The sequence below is a fragment of the Amphiura filiformis genome, chromosome 9 (assembly GCF_039555335.1).
Source record: "Amphiura filiformis chromosome 9, Afil_fr2py, whole genome shotgun sequence".
NCBI lineage: Eukaryota > Metazoa > Echinodermata > Ophiuroidea > Amphilepidida > Amphiuridae > Amphiura > Amphiura filiformis.
In genome coordinates, this window is record NC_092636.1 from 66,197,415 (window position 1) to 66,224,540 (window position 27,126).

Here is a 27,126-nt window from a genome sequence, read left to right on the forward strand (position 1 = left end):
GTGCACGATATTACAACCTCTGCCTTGCTGCATTTGATTTGCAGTTCTGACATCTGGCCTGCGCCGGTTTAACAACCAGGTCAGACCTTTGGCGCGGGGCTAGACAGAATGCTGTGTCGTCATAAATTAAATAAAATTCATTACTTTTGGTAAACAAGGGTTGTCTGAGAAGAAAAAATGTGGAAAGGTGAAAAGCAAAATGAAAAAAAAGAGAAGAAAAACAGAAGGGGAAATGGGGAGAAACGGAGGGAAATTATGATTTCCTTTCTCCATGCTCAAAATTAAATGTTGAGATTAAAGTTTTCGTTGGAAAGGGTGTGCCCGAGTGATTGCGTATTAAAACAAACGTTAACAAACAAAAACAAAATTCCCTGAACTGTTATGCCAAAATAAAAAAAATTTAATCTTGTTAATTTTTGGCTCTATGTAAAGTTTGGAAGGATTTTTGTTTCTCAAAAAAGAAAAAAAACCTGGGGTCATAATGAGTCAAAAGATGTGTTTTATACAGTAAATGAAGTAAAAATTATGATGCGCAGTGATTATGCCACGTTATTAAATTTCTAATCTTAATATTTCGTCTTTTTGTCAAAATTCAAAAAGTATTTAGTTTTGTTTAGTTGTGGCGTTAAAATACCCAAACAATTATGTTTCTGACGAAACAGTTCTTTCAGGGACACCCTGTATATAGCATGTTTGTACTACAGTATCGATTTTATTGAAGGTCACTGGTAAATAAACATTTGATAGTCTGTGCCTCGGGCCAGACTGTATGTGGCTATCACGATGTTTGTTCGGATCGCCCGACACAAATTGGCTGTGTAGGAGACTAGGTCTGTGCAAACAAATTAACGACTTTATAGCGGGCGCGAGTGTTTCCAAAAAGCAACACAAAAGCAAACAAAAATACACCCATTGCCCGCTATTTACCGTCTGAAATGAACGAGTCTAATCATGTACCGCACGAAATGAACGACTCTAATCAGCTGCGGCAATTCCCCAATGGTGGATAGGCCTATACTATACACGTATTCTTATTCGTGCATTTGACGGACTTGGGTGTTTTTGTTTTTGTTAAATATCTCCTCTCCTGAACACATATTATTATAGAAAATCTATCTACTTCTTCATTCGACTACATACTACATACCCTGCAACTTTCAATCTATACAGTGGCTAGATAAACCCTTAAACGTGCGAACAAATATTGCAAAACAAAATTAAAGTATGGCTCTCCGCCTATATGGCTCCGCCCATACAATAATATTGAATGGCTTATTTTCGTGTGATACAAGAATATATTGCACTCGATAGAAAAATATTTTTCTATCTCGTGCAATATATTCTTGTATCACACTCAAAGCCATTCAATATTATATAAAAATTTAAATAAATATTGTTTAAATTAAAATGATTTTTTAAAATAAATAAATATTGATTATAAATACAATGTATATATTAAATTAAAGGGGTAACCCTATTGGTTTTGGATATGGATTGTCTTTAAAATTACATAATAATATCAAATATCTCCCCTTTATGCTGCTTTGTGAAAAAAAGCGAGAGCATTTTCAGCGTAAATGTGAATAAATAGCCAAATTTGCAATCCAATACCTTGTATCGTGAATTGCATTCTGGGTAGGCATGCAACAACAACAATTCCCGTTCAGTATGACGAATGCTGACATGCTGCAATGCCCGGCCCGTATTGAACGGAAAATTTTTTTGTTGTTTTTTTGGTTTTTTCGTACCGTTTCAGAAAAAAAAGGAAACAAAATATATTTCCCCTTGCAATATGTACATTTCAAATGAATATAAAAAGTTTGGGTTAAAATGGAGAGGAAAAACCCTTCCGATCGGGTTTTGAACCGGGTACCTCGCTGGTAAAAGAACGGCGCTAGCCAATTGAGCTATTTCACCAACTGAAATAATCAAGGAATTGTTTTAATTATATACGGCGGACCGTCTCCTCAGCACTTAGCGTAGTTCGCTTTTTCTCTTCCCATGATCCGAAGTAATTTTATTGTTTACAAACTGGTATACCTGTAAAACCGCTGTGATTCATGATTTCTCCGGAAATACATCGACTTGGGCGTCAAATTTCAGGATAGTAATGAGAAAAATAGTATCTATTATGTGATACCAAAACCTCATCAACAATGAAAAAAATCGGGGATGATGCTGTCGATCGGGTTACGGACCTTTAAATAAATATTGACAATAAATATCGACGACATCCGCATATTTTGTACATCGGTGAGACTGAACGGCGTTTGGCGGATAGGTTCACCGAACATAGACGAGACGTCCTCATACGTGACACCGCCAAACCCGTCCCTCAACATTGTAGAGGGAATAGTCGTACCATCACGGACCTTACAGTTACCGCTCTCACCCAAGTGCATAATACTCACAAACGGAAAGTCGAGGAACAACGCATCATATTTAATCTTGGCACACTTCAACCCAATGGGATGAACATTCAATTTAATGTCTTCAACCTCAATATTTAACTTTTCACATTACCTTCATCTTTTGCATTTCCTTTCTTTTCTTTTCTTCTTTTCTTTTCTTCTTTTCTTTTTTCTTGTCTTGTCTTCTTTTTCTTTTCTTTTTCTCTTTTCTTTTCTTTTCTTTTCTTTTCTTTTCTTTTCTTTTCTTTTCTTTTCTTTTCTTTTCTTTTCTTTTTCTTTTCTTTTCTTTTCTTTTCTTTTCTTTTCTTTTCTTTTCTTTTCTTTTCTTTTCTTTTCTTTTCTTTTCTTTTCTTTTCTTTTCTTTTCTTTTCTTCTCTTCTCTTCTCTTCTCTTCTCTTCATTTCTTTTCTTTTTTCTTTTCTTGTCTTTTCTTTTCTCTTTTCTTTTCTTTTCGGGTTTCTTTTCTTTACTCTAATTTTTCTTTTCTCTTCTCTTCTTTTCTCTTTACTTTACTTTTCTTTCTTTATTTCCTTCGTTTTTCTTTGCAGTAATTTTGATTTTGACCTTTTATGTGTCTTCCCCTTTGCGTCGCGATAGACCTCGCGCATTTCAATCTATGTTTTCACGCTTGCGACTCCTGTGCGACTCCTCGCGTTTCTGTGCTCTCCTCTTCCTTTGTTTTCCGGCGCATAAAAGGTCATCACTTGACAAAGGTCTATGACCGAAAATTGTGTTTAATTTTGCTACATAAATAAATCTATACAAATGTGGTTTGACACCAAATATTTCTGCTCTTGGACTCTTTTACTTATCATTATTCAAACCTACGCAGCCACAACTTTTTTAGTCTGTTTAAGATACATCATGCAATCCGAGTATTTGAGTGCATCACTAATCATGCGTATTGACTGCCCATGGGTTTTAATGGCTGTGTCTTGAATCATTTCCTCAATGTCTAATTCACAATGAATAGTACTCCATCAAATCACTTTAGATTTCAAACACTTCAACATCCTGAGGGAGGGAGGCGTATTAAGGTGATGCTAACAGCTCACCTGTTATGTCTACATGTACATGTATTCATTTTATTCATCTATTTATTTTTTTCATCTGATCAAATCAAATCTGATATCTTGTCATTATTTTGGACAATGTCTGTGAATCATTAATTGAAAAAAAAAGAAACACTAAAAAAAAATCAATAGGGACAAAATTGCGTTAGAGATACAAAGACATGCAAACCCTATGTATGTCAAGGTTTTGTGATACCTAGAAAAATCAGCCCTCATGAATATGCAATTTAATCATAGCTGCATTTAAGAAACCAAGGGAACTTTGGAAATTCATGACTGTCTGCAATATATAGTCTGTGTGTTCACCCACTTCAGTGACTTTAGGTGGGTACAGTGATATGAGAAGGGTTGCATTTCCAGACTCTTGGGTATAACAATGGGATGCAAAATCACAGAAAACCAAAATGAGAGAAGGCATTACTTTTTCAAAATGTTCTAAAAAAAACATACTCATTTCCAACATGATTTCATATTTTCTGAAAATCCCTTGCTAAATAAGCTTCATTTTGGACAGAAATTATTTTGCGTTGCATCTTGCTCTTTTTTTGAAAATACACAACTGAACTCAAATCAAACCAATTCACCAACCACCAACATTCACTACATTGTGCCGTCTTTTGATAAGTATCAGTAAACCATCTGCATCACCTTAAATACACGCTGTTATACCTTGAACAGAACTAGCAGGGTCATCACCAAGGAGGTGTCTTCTAAAACAAGATAGCAGCCACCAGCCAGCAAGCCATTTATATCATGCAACAAGACTATTTTTTATAAAAGCTATTTCTGTCTTTCTTTTTTGATCAACATCAGATATTTCAATTGCAATGAACAAGACACATGTATGATTAAATCTCATTATTAAATTTGAGGGGGCAGGGCAGGGGGCAAAATCTGGCCCCATTTGGGGCAACACCTAAAATTTGACATTTTTTGCTACATTTTCAGTGATGGTTTGTTCTGAGGGGGAGGGGGGATAACTGGGTGTACTGAGTCAACCAACCCATGTAATCTCACCTTAATTCCACAATGTTCTCTTGCTTCAATTGTCTTAACACTTTCAGTTCTCTTAATGTTGTCCTCCTCACATCTTCATTATCTAAAAAAGAAACAATCAAGAAACTTAACGATCGAGATATCCAGCCATTTAATTTTGACTCCCAAAACTTAACACCCAACTTATTGGTATTTCGAAAGAATATACTAACTGATTTTGACTCAATAATTTTCTGTATATAGTCTTGAAGCAAAATATCGCACTCTCAAATAAATGGTTTATGTACAATTTATTCTGCCATATGTTTAGCATGTTTAGTAATCAGTGCTGCCTTCACAGACCCTTCTTTTTTGGTTATTGTGCATCTGTGACCTTTTCACTTGAACTTGTGAAACTATATTGGTTTGAAAAGCCTTTGTTTGGTTTAGGATATTTAGGATATAAATTGAAATATATTTTCATGGCAAAATGACTGATTAACCCAATACAGTTATGTTGTTTCCAAATGTCCCATTATTCATACACATTCTGTAGCGTTATAGCCTCATCCAAGTTTTGTCTAACTTATTGGGTGCTACCAGCTTTTGCATTTGCCATCTGCATACAGGTGTTTGTAGCACATACATATGCTTGTTCCAAAAGATGCAAAAAGATTAGAATTTTGATGAAATTTATGGAGTCACTGTTTCACCAAACCTACATCAACCACAAGATATAAGGTTTAAAATCAATTTCTTTCCTTACTTAATTTTTGTTTTAATTTACCAATGTAACTATTCTAAAAAAATCCTTTCTGCAAATATGAATCCTAGATAATTAGCCATCCTATCTCCTAATGATGTACACTCATTATCTTGTACAGATTCATTATCATTAAGTTAACCCATATCTGTGTGATTAGTTTCTATAACAACAGCAATAAGCTAGTACCTGTAGTACTGATAAGGATTCACCTCAATCTTATGTTTTGGATGGTATTCCCTTTATAAGCATGATAAGTAGATGTTTTTGTCTTGTTTTTTGATCTAATCCAATCTTCCAACCAGGGTTTTTTTAAATAACCATCTGGCAAATCTTTTACAGAATATTGCAAGAATGCTTAGAATATCAATTTCATATCTCAGAAATTGTATTAGAAAAAAAAATAACTTGATTTCTTTTGTTTAAAAAGTGCCACTTCAATTCCTTGTTAGAAGCTCAATCAAACCCAGATCTTAGATGGACAGCTAAGGGGGATGGCTGCTAAACAAAATTGAGATGTTCTGAATATGTGTGATCAGTTTCTGTAACACAGCAATTTGGGCAGGTGCACTATTACTAAAAAATGTAATTTTTTTATATTTTTTTTTAATTTTGTGTTTTGTAAAAAATACATTTCAATTCCATGATGGAATTTCATAAACCCCTAAATTTTCATGGACATTCAGACAAGAAAAAAAAACTCTGCTAAATGAAATTTAGATGCTCTATCTGATAGCTGTGTGATAAGTTTCTATAAGACAACATCTGCGCGCAGCAGGTACTTTGTAGTACTTCTAGGATTCATGTCATTCTTTTGCACCTGTTTTGGAGTGTATAATTAACATTTTTGTTTTTGGTTTTATGATATAGTATTTCAACTAATTAGGGCTTACCATATGTTGCTTTTTTGAAGAGCTTTTGCAAGATTATGCCTTGAATATATATATCTTGTGTAAGAAAAATCATTTTACATAAATTAGGCAAAAAAATCTCTCAACTATTTTGCAAAAAAGCTATGCTTTGTGTATTTGGTCCACTTATTCTTGTTTTTGCTGCACTACATGGTCACCTTTTGTTTTTGTATAATTTTAATCTAATAAAAAAGCCTGCCAAAAAAGCCAAGTGCATAGGGCTACGCGCTAGGATGACTTTTACATATATGATTGCGGTTTCGATAGACAATCCTGCTTTCTTTGGCCCTATTACATTTCACTTTCAGTAAATTATGATTAACAATATAAAATGTTCATAATTTTGGAAGTGCAACCATATGGCCTTCACATTGCTCTTTTTAAAATTCTATTATTATGTTAATTTTCTCTTTTATATCATCTTGGAGGAATCCCACAGCTCTTCTGTTTGCATTACAGCATCAAGCACCTACATCAACTGTCAATGCACCATATTTGATTTTTTAGTATAATACCAGTAAATTAATTTTAATGAATTCTCAATTAACATAATAATTGTTACATCTATAACGAGGACAGCTATGCTACAGCTATGCCTATTAATTAGTTGGGTCTATACAGACATGCATACAACAAGACTGTAGTGTTGCAATATATATTGCTACACAACTTTAAGCTGATTTTGTTTGGGGGTCTATTGTAGCAGTACAAATACAATGTGCATAGTTCGCATTTCACTTTTTATTTGAATTCAGATCATATTCTCAATCATAAAAAATCATTTGATTACATATTTACATTTGCTACATTAGCTGTCATTGCCCTCCTGCAACTTCCACTGATCAAAATGTGTTTTACCAATAATTGATTGATGTGACTTAGCAGATTGTATTTGTACCATTATTTTTAAAATGAATATCCTATGTTAACCTTACCTTCACTATCTTTGAATTTCTTTATGGCTACCATCTCACTGGTTTCCTGTAAACAAACAGACAGACAGACACCATTGGTAAAAATCTCAATTTTACCAGTGTAACATACGTTACTGTACTGCCCTATTTATGCCTCATCAAAAGCCATTCTTAGCTATGATTTTCAATTCTGACAGAAAATGTTTTTTTTTTTCTCCATGAAGTTCATGGCCCATATAATTTCTCCCAATTTTTTTAAGTACTGTAAAACAACTTAATTTCACTAGCAATTTCATTTGGGTAATTTTGCAAGCGCCTTCCATCGCTAAATTAAATTGCCGCTATAAAATGGTTCACTTATAATGGTTTTACATAGCAAGAGGATGCAAATTTGTGAATTTAAATTGCCATAAAAAAATGCTGTGAAATTAAAGTGTATAATCAGTATTTTTCCGTACCCTGAGTACTGCTGTAACAAGAAGAGTCTTTCAAAAAGACACAGTTCACGAATCAGGTGTATAGTCATTTGTTGTAACTTTCCATTTTCATATCTAACCTACTCTGCACTGATCTTACAATAAATTAGTGATTTGAGGCATAATAATACCTACATCCTGACTCTGACTTATATAACTCTCCAGCAAACAAACTTTCCAAGTCAATTATACCATGCAAATAATAACATTGGCCCACTAGAGCTCTAATTAAGATAAGCAAACATTACTGGGTAGATAACAGGAACTTAATTTCGTCAGTTGGAAGTATATAATTGAGTAAATCGCCTGTATCAAAATAGCAGTGTATTTTTCATATATGCAGTAATATGCTCAGCCTTATCACAAAATAAACAATACCATTGACCTTACCCACCAATCAGTAAAGCCTATTATAATCATGTGATGGCTCAATCCAATAGTAAACATGCTTAGAAAAGAGGCAAAAAAATAGTCCTGTCTGTAATACAAGATAAGATGTGCTAAAAAGTCCTTGTCATGTGGGGCAGGATTAAATAATGGGATACAAAATGAGACATTAGAAATTATTTCTTAGCCTCAACCACAGGGTTGATGGGCTACAATATCTATTCAAGACACAGTGTATGTAAGGGATAAACTGTGCATATGAGATATGGGTTCAAGTGGGGGGAAATGTTCACTCTGTGAACAAAAATATCCTTGGATAAAAAACAAGTCAATATATGATACAACAGCTTCATGCAAGCATATCAAGACAATCACCAGCTTCAATGTCAATGAAACTCACACATACCTCAGTAAAATCATAATGTCCAAATTTGTATCTAATGGTCACTAATTGACCCATTAGTATAAATTACTGTTGATTACAATTTACATCATTATCAAACCTGTCTCTCACTAAATTTCCTTTCCTCTACAAGTAGAGAAAACCCAAGGAAGAAAATCCTGATGGTCAAAATGTCAAAATGATAATCACACCAAGAGTTATTAGATTAAAAGGTTACATGACCCAGTCACCCAGGCTGAAGAGGTATTATTTTAAATATGAGGCAAAATAATTGATTTATCCTTGTAGAGATCACAATCAATCAATTGGGTATGATAACTTGCTTTTAATCAATATATGATTGATGACCACATAATTATTGCTGCATTACAGGTGTCAAAAATAGATTTGACATGTACATTCAGTATGGTACAATAGCAGATCTAGACCTACTCCCAATTCCAGAAAAATACAGCACTAATTTTTTGAATAAAAAAAAATATTACCCTGTTTTGCCATATGAAACATAGCTAAATCTCTTAGTTTATAGTTCTAACTGGCAATTAAAATTCAATTCAAATTTTAATATTTGGTCAATGTTTGGAAATAAGGGCCTTAAAACATGCATTTTTAGGGTGTTTTTTGTATGCTTGATGCCCGGGCTTGATAATCAAGCCCAAAGACATGTACTAAGACTAATTTAAAATGCACCTTAGCAAAAATTAACATATAATATCAAATTTATGGGCAAACTCTTCACATTTTCTCAAAATTTTGAATGTTTAAGACATGTTAAGTCATTGGAGCAAGGGAGCATGGTGGCCTAGCGGAACGGGCACTGACTCATAATCGGAAGGTTGCGGGTTCGAGCCCCGGCAACGCCATCGTGTTGTGCCTTTGAATAAGGCACTTTATCTTGATTACTCCTCTCCACCCAGGTGCTTAAATGGGTACCGGCATTCTTAAATGCTTGGAAGGTAACAGACTCACTGTAGAGGAGGTGTAGCAATCCCCCTATAGCAACATTACATGGAGGAGTCTGGCCCAATCGCCAATGAAAGAGAGATGGGCACTCCGATCACTGTTTATACAGGATCGTCTCCTTAACCTTTTTCACTTCACTTACTTCACTTAAAGCTTTCCTCCCATGACACAGGTAGGTCCTGGAGATAGCTGCCTAGCCACTATGCTTCGCCACTCAGCTCTGTTGTTTGCCATCCGACCGGCTTCTACTACGGATTGGATTCCCACTGCACTGCAGTTTGCTTTGATGTTGTCCATCCAGCGCATTGGGGTCTTCCTTTAGGTCGTTTCCTGGGATTCTTCCTTCTAATACGATTTTTGGATATCTGGATGGAGGCATTCTTTTCACATGGCCATAGTAGGACAGCTGTTTTGCACGGATCTTGTTCATTACAGTGCACTGGTAATCGAGGGTGTCTCTGATTGAGGTGTTCCTAATCCTGTCCCTTCTAGTAACACCCAGGATTTTTCTGAGACAAGCCATTTCAAATACCAGAAGTCGCTGCTCATCACGTTTTTTTTTTTCCAGGCTTCAGAGGCATAGGTTGCTATAGAAAGCACCAGTACTTTGTACAATTCCAATTTTGTTATGGTGGATATTTCTTTGGATTTCCAGATGGGGTTGAGTTTTTGCATGATGCCCATGGCCAAGCCAATTCTCCTTTTGATGTCCTTCTCGCTGCTTGCCTTTTCAGTGATCACTCCACCTAGATAGATGAATGATTCCACCTGCTCAAGGATGGAATTTCCAATGGATATGGTGGCTTTTGCTGTTTCTCTACCAATCACCTGGACTTCGGTTTTAGCGATGTTTATGGTCAGACCAAACTTCATGCTTTCATTGTGTACTTTGTCGACTAGAGTTTGGAGGTTAATTTCAGAGTCGGCCAGTAAAACAATATCATCGGCAAATCTCAGGTTGTTGATGAGCTGTCCTTGAATTGTAATTCCAATGCTGACATCTTCAATAGCTAGGCGTGGGACCAGTTCCAGCAAGATGTTAAACAGCTGGGGGAGAGAATACATCCCTGTCTGACTCCTGTTTGAGTGGTGAACCAGTTTGTCAGCTCTTCATTCACTCTTACTGCACTTTTAGAGGTGTTATATAAGGCTTGGAGAAGTCTAACCATTTTTCTAGAGTAGCCTAGGTGGTCCATAGCCTTCCAAAGACCTTCTTGCCAAACAGTATCAAAAGCTTTTTGATAGTCGATGTAGCAGCAGTATAGTGGTTTCCCTATCTCCGTGCATTTTTTTCAGCCAGTTGTCGTAGGGAAAACAATTGGTCCACTGTACTCCTGCCTGCTCTAAATCCTGCCTGAGATTCTGAGAGGATCTCTTCAGTTTTCTTCTGGATTCTAGATTGGATGATGGAGCAAAATACTTTCCCTGCCAAGCTCAGGAGGCTGATACCTCTGTAATTTCCACAGTCCATTTTATCCTTTTTCTTAAATATGGGGACAATGATTGCCTTCCCCCAGTCCTCAGGAATTACTTCAGACTCCCATATCTTGTTACAGAGTTTTAGAAGAGCATTACATCCAGCTTCTCCTGCTGCCTTGATTTCTTCTGCTGATATACCATCTTCTCCTGCTGCTTTATTTCCCTTGAGGCGTTTGATGGCCAGTTCCACTTCAGATTTGAGAATGTGGGGCTCTATGTCTTCTGTTTAACCTTTTTACCAGTCATTAAATTTTGTGACTGCAATTGTAGAAATCATGCAAAATTGAATCTTTAAATTCCGAAATTTTGCTTTTAAAACATTTTGAAAGTAGAACATAATATACTTTGCATTTCAAATCCTTTTTTTATGTGTTGAGGAGGAAGTGAACACGTCAAATATCAGGCTGAATCAATTTGACCATGTTTAGATTAAATTACAATTGATGCAGGTAATGTAACTACAATTATCTTTACACATCTTGTTCTTGTAATCTTACTTACCTTGTGTCTGCATTTGAGTACCACACCATAGGCACCTGAAAGATACAAGATGACAATTAATATTGTATTGTATAAGAGGCTAGGATGGACAGCAGCCAGAGAAAATAAATATTGTTTTTATGAAGATTAATAGTACCGTACTAAATAACTAATTAATGATCATATAGAAAGAGAAGAAATTTTGGAGATTTTCCATTTACCAGGGAAATCTAGGTTGGTGGTTTTACTATTAAATTACCATAAATCCCATAAATCTAACCAACTCTTCAATATCCCATTTGGTTCAAGTGTTTGTCCACCAATTATCATTACTATCTGCCTTCTCTGATTTATGATAATGGGTATAATCATGATAATAGTATTACCAATTTTGACACACTCTCTAGTGATCCCTTCTGGAGGTATCATACATCCTAACATTATGATCATTTGAATTAATAATATGATATTGGGCACAGTGAAGCCCTGGGGCCCAAGGAATGATGTGAATGAAGTTGATAGGAGATACACCCTGGGTAGATTCAAGGGCCTTACATACATGCATATACATGACCACCAAAGAGACAAGATGTCTCCAGCTTCCTCCCTCTCTCTTCCGAATGTATACCTATTAACCGCAGTCTGTGAGACTGTGGCCCTCACAACCCCCAGGCTTGTAGTTGGATATTAGCTACCCTTTTTGCAAAAAACTTGAAATTGATACCCTTATCACGGCCTGTGCGGGCCGCACCACGTAAAGCTGAAAACCCTACCCTTTTCAGTGTTTTTTTGCTTGAGGATAACTTCAAGTTTGATTTGAGTGGCCCCGGGCTTCACAGACTTATATTTATAATAGCGAGTGCGAGCAGCCGAGCAAGCAAAGTAAGGCATTTAGCTGAAGCACGCAGCGCCAGGGTTGGCCCTCACAGTCCAGACTTAGTGAGTGCGAGCAGCTGAGCACGCAGTGTGAGGTATCCAGCCAGAGCGCAACAGAGCTCAAAATTAGGGCTAATAGTAATACAACCAATAAATAAACTGAATTTGCATCATGTAAATGTAGACCAAAATCATCATTGTTTGTCGGGGGGTCAAACTCCTTAATGTTAGCCTTTTTATTTTTCCCCACGCTTTTTAGCCAGACACGCTTTTTACACTGCTAACACACCCCGTCTTAAATTGGAAAATTCTTTTAATCTTCCAGTTTGAATGGGGAATTAGCATTGATTGACAATAAAAAACACTCAAAAGTAGGACCAAAACACTCAAAAGTAAGACCAAAATAAGCTGTACCACTCCTAAACGAGCTCAAGGTAAGACCAATACAAGCCAAATTGACTCCATCCATTTCACTTGAGTGCCCTCTTTAGTAAAGTACTTCTTCCTATTGTGATTGTATTGACTGATCCAACATTCAAGTGCATTCATCCAACTTTGAGCTTATTTTGGTCTTACTTTGAGCTTATTTTGGTCCTTTTGAGTGTTTTCTATTGTTAGCCAAACCCAATTCCACATTCAACCATGGTAGAATGATGATTTTTCCAGTTCAAGACAATGTTATCTAGAGTTACCAGTGTTATCAAGAATTGAACCCGCACCCTTTTGTGACCCTGATCTTCCTGGGGGCCCTGCAAGAGCCATATAACAATTAAGGTGGTTCGAAAGGCAAGGTTTAGGGAAATCATGAATTCCAACATTTTTGCAAATATCTCCAAAACCTTTCATGATACAATCTCAAGTGAGGTTGTGCTTATGTGAGGATATGTTGGCCATGTTATGAAGGTAATAAAACCGTTGCCATGGTAACCAAGCAGTCGCTATTGGCTTCTGACCAATCACATTAAAAGTTGTTTTTTCCTGTTTTTCGCAAAATCACTTCATTTTTCCCAATAGAAGTATACTCACATGTTGAGTCATGTTCCTGCACACCTCCACTGATTTTCCCGTAAAAAGTTTGTAAGTAATATGGAATTTTGGCCAAAAACAAAATTTCACTTTGACCCCCCTCCACTGGGATTTTTTTTTACGGAAAATCAGTGGAGGTGTGCAGGAACATGACTCAACATGTGAGTATACTTCTATCGAAAATGAAGTGATTTATGAAAAAACAGGAAAAACCAACTTTAATGTGATTGGTCAGAAGCCAATAGCTGAAACCATGGCAACGGTTTTATTACCTTCATAACATGGCCAACATATCCTACATAAGCACAACCTCACTTGAGATTGTATCATGAAAGGTTTTGAGATATTTGCAAAATGTTGGAATTCATGATTTCCCTAAACCTTGCCTTTCGAACCACCTTAAATACAACTAAGTAAAGGTCCGTTCATACTACCACCGCATTTGCGATGCGTTGCTTTGCGATGCCGATATATCGATTACTTTTTGCCGCAACTCAACGCAACTCGTCACATTTCCAAGTTAAAATGGATTTAACTTTATTGCGATATCGCAATGCAGTAGTTTGCAGTACGACAACGCACCGCATCGCAAAGCAATGCATCGCAAATGCGGTGGTAGTACGAATGGACCTTTAAAGAATACTGTGGTATAAACTTAAGGAAAATACAATACATATATGCAAGATTTAATTAGGTTTACAATATAAACTTATGTTGATGAATTAAATTTTTAATTGGTAGCTTTACCCACACGCTTTATATTTTGATCCCACATTTTTAGAAACCCACCTTTAATACTGCAAAATGTTAACCCCTACCCTTTTAACCAATTTTCGGAATTTCAAAAAGCGTGCCAGACAAACAGTGATAATATTAAAATCAAACTTTATATTGCTCATCAATCCAACAATATCACCTGTAATTAAGAAAATGCACACCATGATCATGGCATGAGCAATTGAATAATTAGTTTGGTTTGCAAATTAGGAAGTCACTTTACAGGTGAAAATCATTGGGCTATTCAATTTGAAATCCATACACCCATGACACCCCTATCATGGACAAGGACTTAAATTTACACACCCAGTTTTTTTAATTTACCCACCCAAACCTTCAAGTCCTGCCTAACCCCCCTGCCTATGATGAAAGACATGACTTAGTTTAAAAATCTCCCACACAGGGAGTGTCAGTGTGGATATAAAAGGAGTTATTAATATCATGTCTAAACAGTCTTCCATACTGAATTGTGATCAAGGACTAGAATTCATGAATTGCTAAGCGGGTACAATCAACAATGCTTTTTATCTTGATGCCCTCACCATCCATGCATCGCTACTTTACACAGAACTATGAACATGATGAACGAATAGGAAATTTACTTGAGCTACATGCATATTATGAACATGCAAAAACTTCACCGCCCTGAGCTTTCACAACAGAACTGAATTGAACTGATCATCAAGTCAAACTCAGCTGAACTATGGATGTTGAACTATTCACTCGGTCGGACATCCGGGAGCATTGTCCCCTTCGCACAAGCGTGCGCATAGCAACCAGCTCGAGAAAGGAGAACTGCACATGCGCACACTGGTTTTACAAAACTATTTCCCCTTTGTGACGTCAGCCCGACCAAGAGAATAATGAAAGACAGAGATAAAAAGAATTTATCGCGTCTGACGTCATCTGTCAATCAAACTCGAGAACGGTTTGTTTACAAAAGTGCTGTGATGATGACTTCAATGCTGAACGCGGCGGTATAACCGAGCGCCTTTATTGTTAGTTTTGCACCTTCAAAACTTTCAAACATACAAACCATCTCAAAAGTAAAAAAAATTTCTTATGCCCAAAACCAAAAAAATTTTTACTCACTTGAGTCGGTTTTGTGCATAAGAAAATTATTTTACTGTATATCTACAAACCTGATGAATCTATTTAGTCATCTCAAAAGTAGTCTTATAGTAGGAAACTTTCTTTCGCGAAGGCACCATGTCAACAATGCCTAGAAAAGCTGCTTTTTGCCCTGTAAAAGTACATAATTTTTCGCCATTTGCTGCTATTCCTTTTCTCCGATCAGCACCAGATAGATCGGTCTTCCTTTTATACTGGCGCTATTCCTGTGTAAACCAATCAAGGATCGTAATTGACAGTGACATCAGACGCGATAAATTCTTTTTATCTCTGTCTTAGTTTAATTAGGCCAAATAAAAAAATAAACATGTTTCACGTCCCCTCCGCTTCCTTTTTGAGGTTTCCTCAAATATATTTTTATTTTTTGAAATTCAGTTATAACTTTTCAAAAAATATGTCTAGGAAGTTGGGATGCTTTCTATAGGTCACCCCGGTCACCCCGGTCATCCGGGTACTTATTTTACATGACGCTACAGTCGGCTACACTTACGTTTTTCAACCCACAATAGATCGTGCAGCTGAGCGACTACTTGAAGACTTGTAGCAGAGCTCATTCGGTTGTTTACGTTCTGTTTTGACCTTGAATCGAGCAAATTTCTTGGCCGATTTCGGTAAAATAAAGGTTAAATACTTGGCGAAAATTGCATTTTATGTGAAGCTGAACACATGAACATGTAGAGGAGAGTCTTTATTTTTGTTGTTGGCTGGAGGCCCCATATGTCGAGAAGTTTTAGAAATGGTAGTATTTTGGCTGATTTGAAAAGGGACAAACCACAGAAAACTATAAATTTGACTTCTGAATCGGATTTGTTGTCAACGGAGGTCAACGGCTTGTGACGTCACTCCGGGGTCACCTATAGCCTTGTTAAGATGTAAGAAACATTTTAGGAAGGTTTTGTGATCATTAGAGGGGGTGTTACTCTCAGAACAACAAATAAAAAAGGGCCTCCTCCTTGTTCTAGGCATTTTTGTATACGCTAACAGCTCTAAGTATGGGTATTTACACCAATTTTGCGATAAAAATAGAAAATAAAAAGCCCCTCTTCCTCCTTTTTTTCGAAAACCGGACGTGAAACATGTTTTATTTTTTACTTGGCCTTATACATTGTTATAGAACTTGCTTGCATGCTTTTTTTTGTAGTTTGTGATTGAACTTACCTTCACCAACAATTCCCAGTACCTCGTACTTGTTCATCACGCAAAAGGCAAGATTGACAGTTGATTATGCATGATAACTATCCTTTTCACGTTAAATATTCAGGTTCTCCAGCGCAGTACTATTCTTTGAGGTAATTTTAATTGACTGCAGTGTCAAGACTCAACAGCAGAGTCAAGTTACATATCATGATGATGATCGCATGATGATCGGTATCGCGGTAGCAGGTAAGCTTATCGTGTTTACATTTTATACAGCTCAAGAACACGTATTTCCAGGTTTGTTTTGAACATTTTACACATGCAGTAAAGTTGTGTAGAGTTTCAATCATCTATCGGTGAATAACAAAAGTTTAACATTTGCGATTTGGTTCATTTTATGAGTACTTTTCACTTGTAAACAACCCCTCATTTATATCGTCAATTAATCAAAAAAGAGTCCTTGCCAACAATTACCCATAATTCCCTACGCAAAATAAAGGGGGCGTACTTTTATTAAACTTTTCGACAGCCAGGCCAGGGCAGGCCCGGGCTGCCGACTCGACAGAGTGCTTTAATTTCGATCGCTCACCGCGAAAGATCAAAGTCAGTGAGTAAATAATTTTTGGAATTGTCAAACAAATATTTTAATTAATTAAGGGGTTTTCGACTTTTCCCAAGCTTACGACCAGTGGAGCTCATTATCCAGTGCCCCGGACCAGAGTCACAAGTGCCGGAACTATAGGCATAGGCTCATCGATTCACCATGTTCACTATAATGCCCAAATAACGGACATCTGGCACTCTACTGTACGTAACTTCAATTCATCATGCTAAAATAACGTAATTTTAGGCTATTGGCACTGTAAACGCTATAAAAATGAGTGCAGGAATTTAAAGTAATTCATCAGAATGCCACAATGCCGGAACTTTGGCAGTGTAACCTATACCTTCATTTCATCAGCACTCACATGTTGGTAGTCTAATATAATTATCTCACTAGAAAAAGATGCCAAAATTTTGACATTCTAACAATATATTCATTTAAGAATTCAAAATTATCATAGTTTCGTAATTTCTGTAGGTGTAACGCCATTTCACCAGAGAGTCAAATTGTCTGATTCTCGGCACCTCTTTCACTACAGTGCCAGAATATCGGTAATGTGCCAAAATAATGCCAGTATCATGCATGACACATTATAATTTATGGTGAGTGTCAATCACTGTTCAACTCCACTCTAAAGGTGTTGATAACAGTTGCTGAACTTCATGAACTTGCTGGGGATCGAGAGCTATTGGAAACTATAGGCCTACGTAACCAAACCTACAACGAAAACCGGCATTCATCCAGCAACTTGAAAAGACCCAATCTTTTTCGTTATAAATTTTATCTGTACTGTGAGAGTCACAACCAATTATTTATTTGCTATGTCAATTAAATAAGCATACCGTAATACTGCTCTGTGTATTACGATTTTATTAAAAACATGTTATTTTATTATATAAAATCTGCTCTTAAAGTGGAAATTATAAATTAAAATTATTAACCTTTAGAAGGATAAAATTTGTGCGGTTGAACAATTAGGTATACATGAGACAAAATTAATACACTATGGTTCAGCAGTTTTAAAGTATTACAGAGATGTTGAAATTTCGGATAATAAAGTAATATTACATGTAGACCTTGTACCAACTTAATATAGGCCTACTAAAATCTCGAACATTTCAGCTATAGCTGGAATCCCGACAGAATTTGGTAGGTTCAGTCGGGAGTAAATCACGGGATTAGTTCAGCAGTGAGCCTGTTACGAAAGTGCCTTTTGTCAAATGTGATCTTTTAATCCTCCTGTGTACTTCATATTACAGCCTGAACTTCAAGCCATTGTCAAATGCTAAATTGGTGGTTTTATTCTTCCTTTTACGATTCCTATTGGTAATAGTTACACTAATTGGCTGTGGCTTGCCGTGGATACTTTCTTTTGGATTCTGCATTTCGACTTCCCGGCTCGCTCCTGTGCCGGCTGCACCACTCGGGGTGGGATTACGGTCGTTGCCGGTATGCATTTTGGGTCCTTCGGCATGCTGGTTGGGTTTGAGAGTTCCTACTTTCTTTTGGTTTGCTTGTGTGTTACGTCGTGCGTTAGGGAATTGTCCTCTTCCTTTGGGATATGTTGCAAAACTGATGTTGGGTTTAGGACTCGAAGCCATTGCAGCTTTTCTAGAAATTCCGCGGCCTCTTCCAAACCCTACGACACGTCCGGCACCACGGGCAGCTCCTCCTCCAGGTCTTCGCGTGTGAATCACCTTATGCCATTGTTCCTGCTGCTCTTGCATTTCAACCGCTTCAGCTAATGTTGGAATCTTATTAGTTGCAACATCTTGTACTTTGAAAGGTTTTTGCTTTGACTTTGATTTCTGTTCACATTCATTTGGTTTCTCATCGACGATCACGTCGTGAGTCCTGGGGCATCGTTGACTCGACGGCGCAACAAGATCGCTCTTCAAATTACCGACGTCGCATGATTCGTGGCCCCCAACGGCAGCAACTACCAGCTTCAATACCGTTGACGGTTCGGTCGACGGTCCTGTCGGTATTGGTGGCGAAATTGTCGGTGTTCGATCATTGCTTGCTGTGGATGATGACGGTGATTGTAGGGTGTCGTGAGATGACGACTCGGAGGGCACCACCACTTCTGATGCGGACAACGAGGGTGACAGTATGGTCTCCTTCTCCAATCCGGGTGCCCACACAGTGAACAGTAATGACTCCTTCCTGAAAAGCAGTTGCCAAAGAATGTCGATCATCAATGAAAATAAAATCAATCTAGTTAATTCCGAAGTTAGTTATACACCCGAAAAGTTTATTAAAAATGCCGAAATTAGACGAAAGTCATTATGTTCGGGATTGTTTTCTCGCGTCACGAGACGAAAAAGCGGCGCATGTACGTCGCGACGATACTAATTTCACAAGTCACAAAAGGCAAGGGAAGTTTAAAAGAGTATACGTTGGCCTAAAGAAATGTTGAATTTCTTTTGCGTCAGTGTTTGCATCATTCATTGGGTAATAAATCTCAGGAGGCGTTCCAGTCCAATGTCGATGTATAATAGGTCAAGTGCAAAATGAAAACTTGATGTCGTGCACGTGACAAATGAGGGTACAATCTCGAGCGGAGATAGTTATAATTAGTTAAAGGTATGCATTCATGCACTTGTAATGTAATATTGGAGATGAGGTAAGCATATACTCAGCGCACCTTTGTCTTAATCCGAGTTCACCAGCAATCTCATCCTCTGACATCATCAAGATGTTGTCCAGGAGCCATCCGAAATCGAATTCGAAGTTGACGGTGGGCATTGCGTCTTCATAGAAACTGTGATGCGCCGTGCGTAGATGACTTTCAAAATTCAAGCGCTTGGCCACCAAATCTAAACAACCGTATATCTTAGCTATATCTGTGTGTCAAGAAGAGCAATTTGTCAGGATTTAAAATATAGGCTAACATAGAAGTAGCCTACTTTGTAATACAAAACCGGCTCTTACTAATTTGGCGATCAAGTACAAGTATTTCGGACCTCAACTTCTTGCTCTCAAATACTGGTATAAACTTCACTCGTTATAATGTTTACTGGTAATTATAGGGGATTTCTCGGGGAATTTATCTCATTTCATGATTTCTCAAATTATTTTTCGAAGCCCTGCACTCTAACATGGTTTTCTACAACGGTTTAATCTTGATGCAAAATTGAAACTTGATGACGAAAAATAAAGGTTAAAATTGCTAATTTATCAAATTAAACTTAATCTACAAGGTTAAACTTGTTTTCAACTGTACACACGTACCTTTTATTTCGTAGACAAGCTTTATTTTGTTCCAAAATTCACGTTTTTATAGCTATTTTTAAAGCTTGATGATGTAAAACCGGTGATACCAGCACCAGAAGCTTTGCGTAGCACGAGCGCATGATGTACACGCGTTTTGGCGGTTACGCTAGCGAATCATGCATTTGCAAGCGCATTTGATATCTTTTTACTGCGTAACGCAATTCTGCATTTATTCAAGATGGTAAATTTCTCAAAAACCGTGATGTATTTTCCTGAGAAAATTCCCATATTTCTCAAATTTTCTGCAACTTATCACTCATCGGATCATCTTTTTATATGACGGAAGTGACGCTAATTTAACAATTAATGGTACGTTTCTTGCTTCTACGATTTAATATTTTAAAATTATTTTTTGTGACAAAAACTCCCTAGAAAAAAATTGTCATTTTCACTTGTTTTCAAAAAATTGTTTTGACCTTGTTTTTTACCCCATAATTTCCCTCACTTATCGAAGCCCTGCCTTCCTTCTAATACATTAAACCTTGACTCTAAAACCATGATACACTTGATGCAAAAGTAAACATTTAGGCCCTATAGGCCTATAGGGTGGCTTAATAGTCTAGTCCATTTTGTGCCCGATTTATGAAATATTTAACCTTTAATCGCCATAATTAATTAACTGTTGGTAAGGGATCAGTTATAAGAATAAATAAAGCTTGCAACTTATGAACCGTGTGTATACTTATCAGTACTTACCGAATCTTGGCGATATTCAAAACATTGAAACTGGCAACATATGAACAGGCTGCAATGAAAATAAATTTCCACGATTTGGCAGGTTTTGGAAAGACAGGAAAAGAATTTTGACACAGCGCTGAGGAAACGCGCGTTTGCGTCGTCTAACGCTTAGCTTAGCGCAACGACTAATACTGGGCCGGAACCCTACTTCTTTCACTTCAAAGCATTTCTACGAGGTCATTGAAAAAAAAAAAAAAAGCTAGATTGCCTCGATTATTAGACAAAAAAGCACAATAAAATATAAGCCCATTTTGGACATATTTCGGGGAAAGGGGGGAGAGGGACAAACTGTAATCCGTGCCGCCTACCCAACTGCACTCATCCCCGGCCAGGTTAGCTTGGCCGTGTTGTCAGATCAATGGGGGGGGCTACCATAGATGGCGGATGAGTGTGCTACCAGTGTACTACCATAGATAGCGGATGAGTGTGCTATCAGCAGTAGATAGCGGATGAGTGTGCTATCAGCAGTAGATAGCGGATGAGTGTGCTATCAGCAGTAGATAGCGGATGAGTGTGCTATCAGCAGTAGATAGCGGATGAGTGTGCTATCAGCAGTAGATAGCAGATGCAGATGAGTGTGCTATCAGCAGTAGATAGCGGATGAGTGTGCTATCAGCAGTAAATAGCACATGATTGTGCTATCAGCAGTAGATAGCGGATGAGTGTACTATCAGCAGTATAGCGGATGAGTGTGCTATCCGCAGTAGATTTTTTTTTTATCTTTGACAAATAAATTGTCTAGCTTACGCCTTTATTTATGAAATTTTCTATATTCTTTCTTTCTCTTTTTTCTTTCTTCTTACCATTATTATAAATGTAGTATCATTACTTAATATTCCAATATATTTTACTATAATTCCATTTTTCTTTATCTATATTTATCCTCAGTTTTCGTTTTGTATTCAACATTATTTGATCAATTCTTTTTATTTCCTGAATAAATAACATCAATATAGGTACAGATTTTCCAGTATCATTTTATATTATTATTCTAGATTTGTAAATAGCAAAACACCCCAAAACAATTAAAATATTAGCTAAATGTTTTTCATTATTTTCAATATCCCACCCACATAAAATGTTTTCCAGGTTTATTTTAAACAAGTTGCAATTTTCCATTTGACAAATAAAGTTTGAAAATTTAATCCAGAATACGTTGTTATTTGAACACATAAAGAAATGTTCCAAATTATCTGTACTATTACAAAAGTCACATGTATCTGAATTACTAAGTTTCCATAAATACAAATTCCTTTTACATGGAATAAGATTGTATAACACATTAAATTGGAATTGCCCCAATCTATTTTCAATTCTGTTTCGAATTTTAAATTGAAATACCGTTTCCCAAACTCTTGCATACACACCATGTTTTTCCCAATACTGAATACACACAGGCTTCTCCAGATCAGTATTTAACATACTATAAATTTCTTTCGTTTCAAGAATGGATATATGTTTAAATTGCTTATTCCGAAATTCAAAAATAGTGAACGATTTTTCTTTACAGGAGGGCATAGAATTACTCCTGACCTCTTTTTTCCAGTTTTCCGCAGTAGATAGCAGATGAGTGTGCTATCAACAGTAAATAGCGGATGAGTGTGCTATCAGCATGTAGATAGCGGATGAGTGTACTATCAGCAGTATATAGATAGCGGATGAGTGTGCTATCGGCAGTAGATAGCGGACGACTCTACTATCAGCATGATAGCGGATGAGTGTGCTACCAACAGTATATAGCGGATGAGTGTGCTATCAGCAGTAGATAGCGGTCGACTCTACTATCAGCATGAGAGCGGATGAGTGTGCTACCTGCAGTAGATAGCGTGTGCTATCAGCAGTAGATAGCAGATGAGTGTGCTATCAGCAGTATCGGATGAGTGTATCAGCAGTAGATAGCGGATGAGTGTGCTACCAGCAGTAGATAGCGGATGAGTGTGCTATCAGCAGTAGATAGCGGATGAGTGTGCTATCAGCAGTATAGATAGCGGATGAGTGTGCTATCAGCAGTAGATAGCAGATGAGTGTGCTATCAGCAGTAGATAATGGGTGAGTGTGCTATCAGCAGTAGATAGCAGATGAGTGTGCTATCAGCAGTATAGATAGCGGATGAGTGTGCTACCAGCAGTAGATAGCGGATGAGTGTGCTATCAGCAGTAGATAGCGGATGAGTGTGCTATCAGCAGTAGATAGCGGATGAGTGTGCTATCAGCAGTAGATAGCGGATGAGTGTGCTATCAGCAGTATATAGATAGCGGATGAGTGTGCTATCAGCAGTAGATAGCGGATGAGTGTGCTATCAGCAGTAGATAGCGGATGAGTGTGCTATCAGCAGTAGATAGCGGATGAGTGTGCTATCAGCAGTAGATAGCGGATGAGTGTGCTATCAGCAGTAGATAGCGGATGAGTGTGCTATCAGCAGTAGATAGCGGATGAGTGTGCTATCAGCAGTAGATAGCGGATGAGTGTGCTATCAGCAGTAGATAGCGAATGAGTGTGCTATCAGCAGTAGATAGCGGGTGAGTGTGCTATCAGCCGTAGATAGCGGATGAGTGTACTATCAGCAGTATATAGATAGTGGATGAGTGTGCTATCAGCAGTATATAGATAGTGGATGAGTGTGCTATCAGCAGTATATAGATAGTGGATGAGTGTGCTATCAGCAGTAGATAGATAGTGGATGAGTGTGCTATCAGCAGTAGATAGCGGATGAGTGTACTATCAGCAGTAGATAGCGGATGAGTGTGCTATAGCGGATGAGTGTGCTATCAGTAGTAGATAGCGGATGAGTGTGCTATCAGCAGTAGATAGCGGATGAGTGTGCTATCAGCAGTAGATAGCGGATGAGTGTGCTATCAGCAGTAGATAGCGGATGAGTGTGCTATCAGCAGTAGATAGCGGATGAGTGTGCTATCAGCAGTAGATAGCGGATGAGTGTGTTATCAGCAGTAGATAGCGGATGAGTGTGCTATCAGCAGTAGATAGCGGATGAGTGTGCTATCAGCAGTAGATAGCTATCAGCAGTAGATAGCGGATGAGTGTGCTATCAGCAGTAGATAGCGGATGAGTGTGCTATCAGCAGTAGATAGCGGATGAGTGTGCTATCAGCAGTAGATAGCGGATGAGTGTGCTATCAGCAGTAGATAGCGGATGAGTGTGCTATCAGCAGTAGATAGCGGATGAGTGTGCTATCAGCAGTAGATAGCGGATGAGTGTGCTATCAGCAGTAGATAGCGGATGAGTGTGCTATCAGCAGTAGATAGCGGATGAGTGTGCTATCAGCAGTAGATAGCGCGGATGAGTGTGCTATCAGCAGTAGATAGCGGATGAGTGTGCTATCAGCAGTAGATAGCGGATGAGTGTACTATCAGCAGTATATAGATAGTGGACGAGTGTGCTATCAGCAGTAGATATAGCGGATGAGTGTGCTACCATAGCGTGTGCTATCAGCAGTAGATAGCAGATGAGTGTGCTATCAGCAGTAGCTAGCGGATGAGTGTGCTATCAGCAGTAGATAGCGGCTGAGTGTGCTATCAGCAGTAGCTAGCGGGTGTGTGTGCTATCAGCAGTATATAGCAGATGAGTGTGCTATCAGCAGTAGATAGCGGATGAGTGTGCTATCAGCAGTAGATAGCAGATGAGTGTGCTATCAGCAGTAGATAGCGGAAGATTGCTATCAGCAGTATAGATAGCGGATGAGTGTGCTACCAGCAGTAGATAGCGGATGAGTGTGCTGTCGCAGTAGAAAGCGGATGAGTGTGCTATCAGCAGTAGATAGTGGATGAATGTGCTATCAGCAGTAGATAGCGGGTTAGTGTGATATCAGCAGTAGATAGCATATGAGTGTACTATCATAGCAGTAGATAGTGGATGAATGTGCTATCAGCAGTAGATAGCGGATGAGTGTGCTATCATTAGTATAGAGGATGAGTGTGCTATATCAGCAGTAGATAGCGAATGAGTGTGTTATCAGCAGTAGGCCTAGCGGATGAGTGGGATTTTGTTGATCTAAATTATTTACTTTTGAGTGTTTTTGCTGTTTTTAATGTTCTTTATAGTTTGTTCCTCTTTTAGCGATGCAGTGAGCTGGACTCTATCGGTTGGCGTGTGCGCTCAGCATCAGATATCAGTTCCGGTATAATTGCTATCAGCGGTAGCGGATAGCTAATAGTACGATATCAAGTTATCAATAGCTGTTGAAATAGTATGAAGTAATGATTGTGCTATCATCAGCTGATGGAATCGGAAGTGGTACAGCAGCAGATATATAGTATGATATCAGCAGTAGTAGATAATGTGCTCTCAGCATATAGTTGATAAAGTATCATGTTATCAGCAGTTGATGAACAGATGAAGTAGTGTGCTCTCATCAGCAGAAATAGTTGTAAAAGTATCTGGTATCAGCAGTTAATGAAGTAGCGTGCTATAATATGCTATCAGTATGCCTATAGCTGATGATGAGTAGTGTGCTCTCAGCAGCAGATAGGCCCTATCATATTATATTTATCTGGATTTGATTAATTTGTCATTGATGTGCTTTGTAATAATTTGTAATAATTTTTCTGTCTCAATCATTTGTAGCTATTTCTTTTTGTATTCTAATGATCTTGCCGAATAAAAACAAAACAAAGGTCCACATTCAGTTGAAAATACCTTACTCGCACAAATCCTGCCTACGGATCTCTTTGTCATGATTTTAACACTGGGATACCGTTCGGGTAGGCCCGGGGCCGGGGGTCGAATGGGTGAACTACACTCTAAATTACAAGGATTTAAAAATAAATCCTTAAGACTGTAGTTAGGGACCAATCAATTTTAGATTTAAAATTAATCTTATAGATTTGAATTTTAAATCTTAAAGATTTAATTTTAAATCTAGCACTTGATTGGTCCCTAATCACAGTCCCTTGGGATTTATTTTAAATCCTTGAAATTTAGATTGTAGGAGTCATTTTGCAGTAGGCCTATATTGAGTCATTGTTGTTTCTACTTTTTGTATTTTTTTAATATTATTTTTGATATAGCAGTAGGCCTATTCAGGCGGTTTATTCCTGTTTATGTTCCCGGGCCCCCGGGCCCGGGCCGCAGAGTCAGGGTAAACTAACTTGAAGACCGACCGCGCCGACACAATTAAGCAATTAACGCGGCTGTGTACTCTAGACATTGTTTCTTTCGCGAAATTGAGCTTTTTTGAAATGTATTTACTTTGTTATGTTTTTTATAAATACAAGGAAAGAAAATCCGGATTTGTTAACCCCAACTGCTCTATTTTATGGATTTTATTTCACTCGTTTCCGCAATTTAAAAGGAAAGAAAATCTTTGTTGTACCATCGGGATATACGCGCGCAACAACGCATCGCGTTTTGTAGACGCGGAATTTGTTAACGCACAGATACGCTACGCATACGCAACGCTTATCTGCATGCGCGGCGCATCTTATGGAAGCACCACGGAAGCACTGATTTCATAAAAACCTAGCGGTCAAATGGCTCCGTTTTAGCTGATTTTTTCCCCCGATTTAAACATCAAGATATGAATATATTTCGCCCAAACTTCTCAAGGGGCTGTGGATTTACCCGATGTTCACGTAATGTAGGCCTAAGGTAGAAAAACGAGAACTGCCGCATTCTCCTGTGAGCTTCGATCAAAGTGCAAAATGTGACCACTTTAAACCGTCAACGGCCTTTATTTCAATGTTCATTTTCTCGGTAAAATGACGATTTAGGTACACGATAACTCAATAAATACAGCATCTATAGGTAAGCAATTATGCTCATCATAAAAAGCATGATCGACTTAAGAAACGGTTTTCTCATTTTTTTATATTTTGGTCTATTTCCGATTTTAGGCATCATTTTGTGCAAATAGGCGTTTGTGAGTTTTAAAAGTTCATTTTGATGCCTTATATGGTCAATATCTCAAAAAATAAGGCCAATATCAAAAAACTAAAAAACAGTTTTTGGAATGGTGTCTCAAGATTAAGAAAAAGCAAAACAAAAATTTTGGAAAGAGTGTTTTTTGTTATGATGTACCGAACAAAAATTGCCAAAAACTCACTTTTTGTGATTTTCTTCATAATTGTTGTTTTTACACCAAATCTGTATTTATATTAAGATTCATTGATGTATTACCTTTATAAAAAATGTATACTTTTATATGTCTTGCGTGAATAATTACAAAGTTATGGCACTTTTACTACATGCGTGTCTGAGAGTACACAGCTGCCTTAAGCCTGTAATTTCTCCAGCGACTGGCGATTGAATCAAAGAGAATATACCCGCGACCTTTGACCTGTAAATAAACAGCGGTGCCGAATTTTGAACCG

General features: G+C 37.6%; 1 protein-coding gene across 1 annotated transcript in view; it reads right to left on the reverse strand.

The window, feature by feature from the left end:
- LOC140161339 (uncharacterized) overlaps positions 1-16,633 on the reverse strand; it is a 38,409-nt gene extending 21,776 nt beyond the window's left edge. Inside the window, exons 1-4 of the mRNA XM_072184823.1 lie at positions 16,204-16,633; positions 11,257-11,291; positions 7,069-7,114; positions 4,502-4,583 (exon numbers count right to left, since the gene is read on the reverse strand). Of these exons, the coding sequence (XP_072040924.1) occupies positions 4,502-4,583; positions 7,069-7,114; positions 11,257-11,291; positions 16,204-16,240 (200 nt within the window). The 5' untranslated portion in view covers positions 16,241-16,633. The remainder of the gene's footprint in view (positions 1-4,501; positions 4,584-7,068; positions 7,115-11,256; positions 11,292-16,203) is intronic.
- Between the last annotated feature and the right edge of the window lie 10,493 nt (positions 16,634-27,126).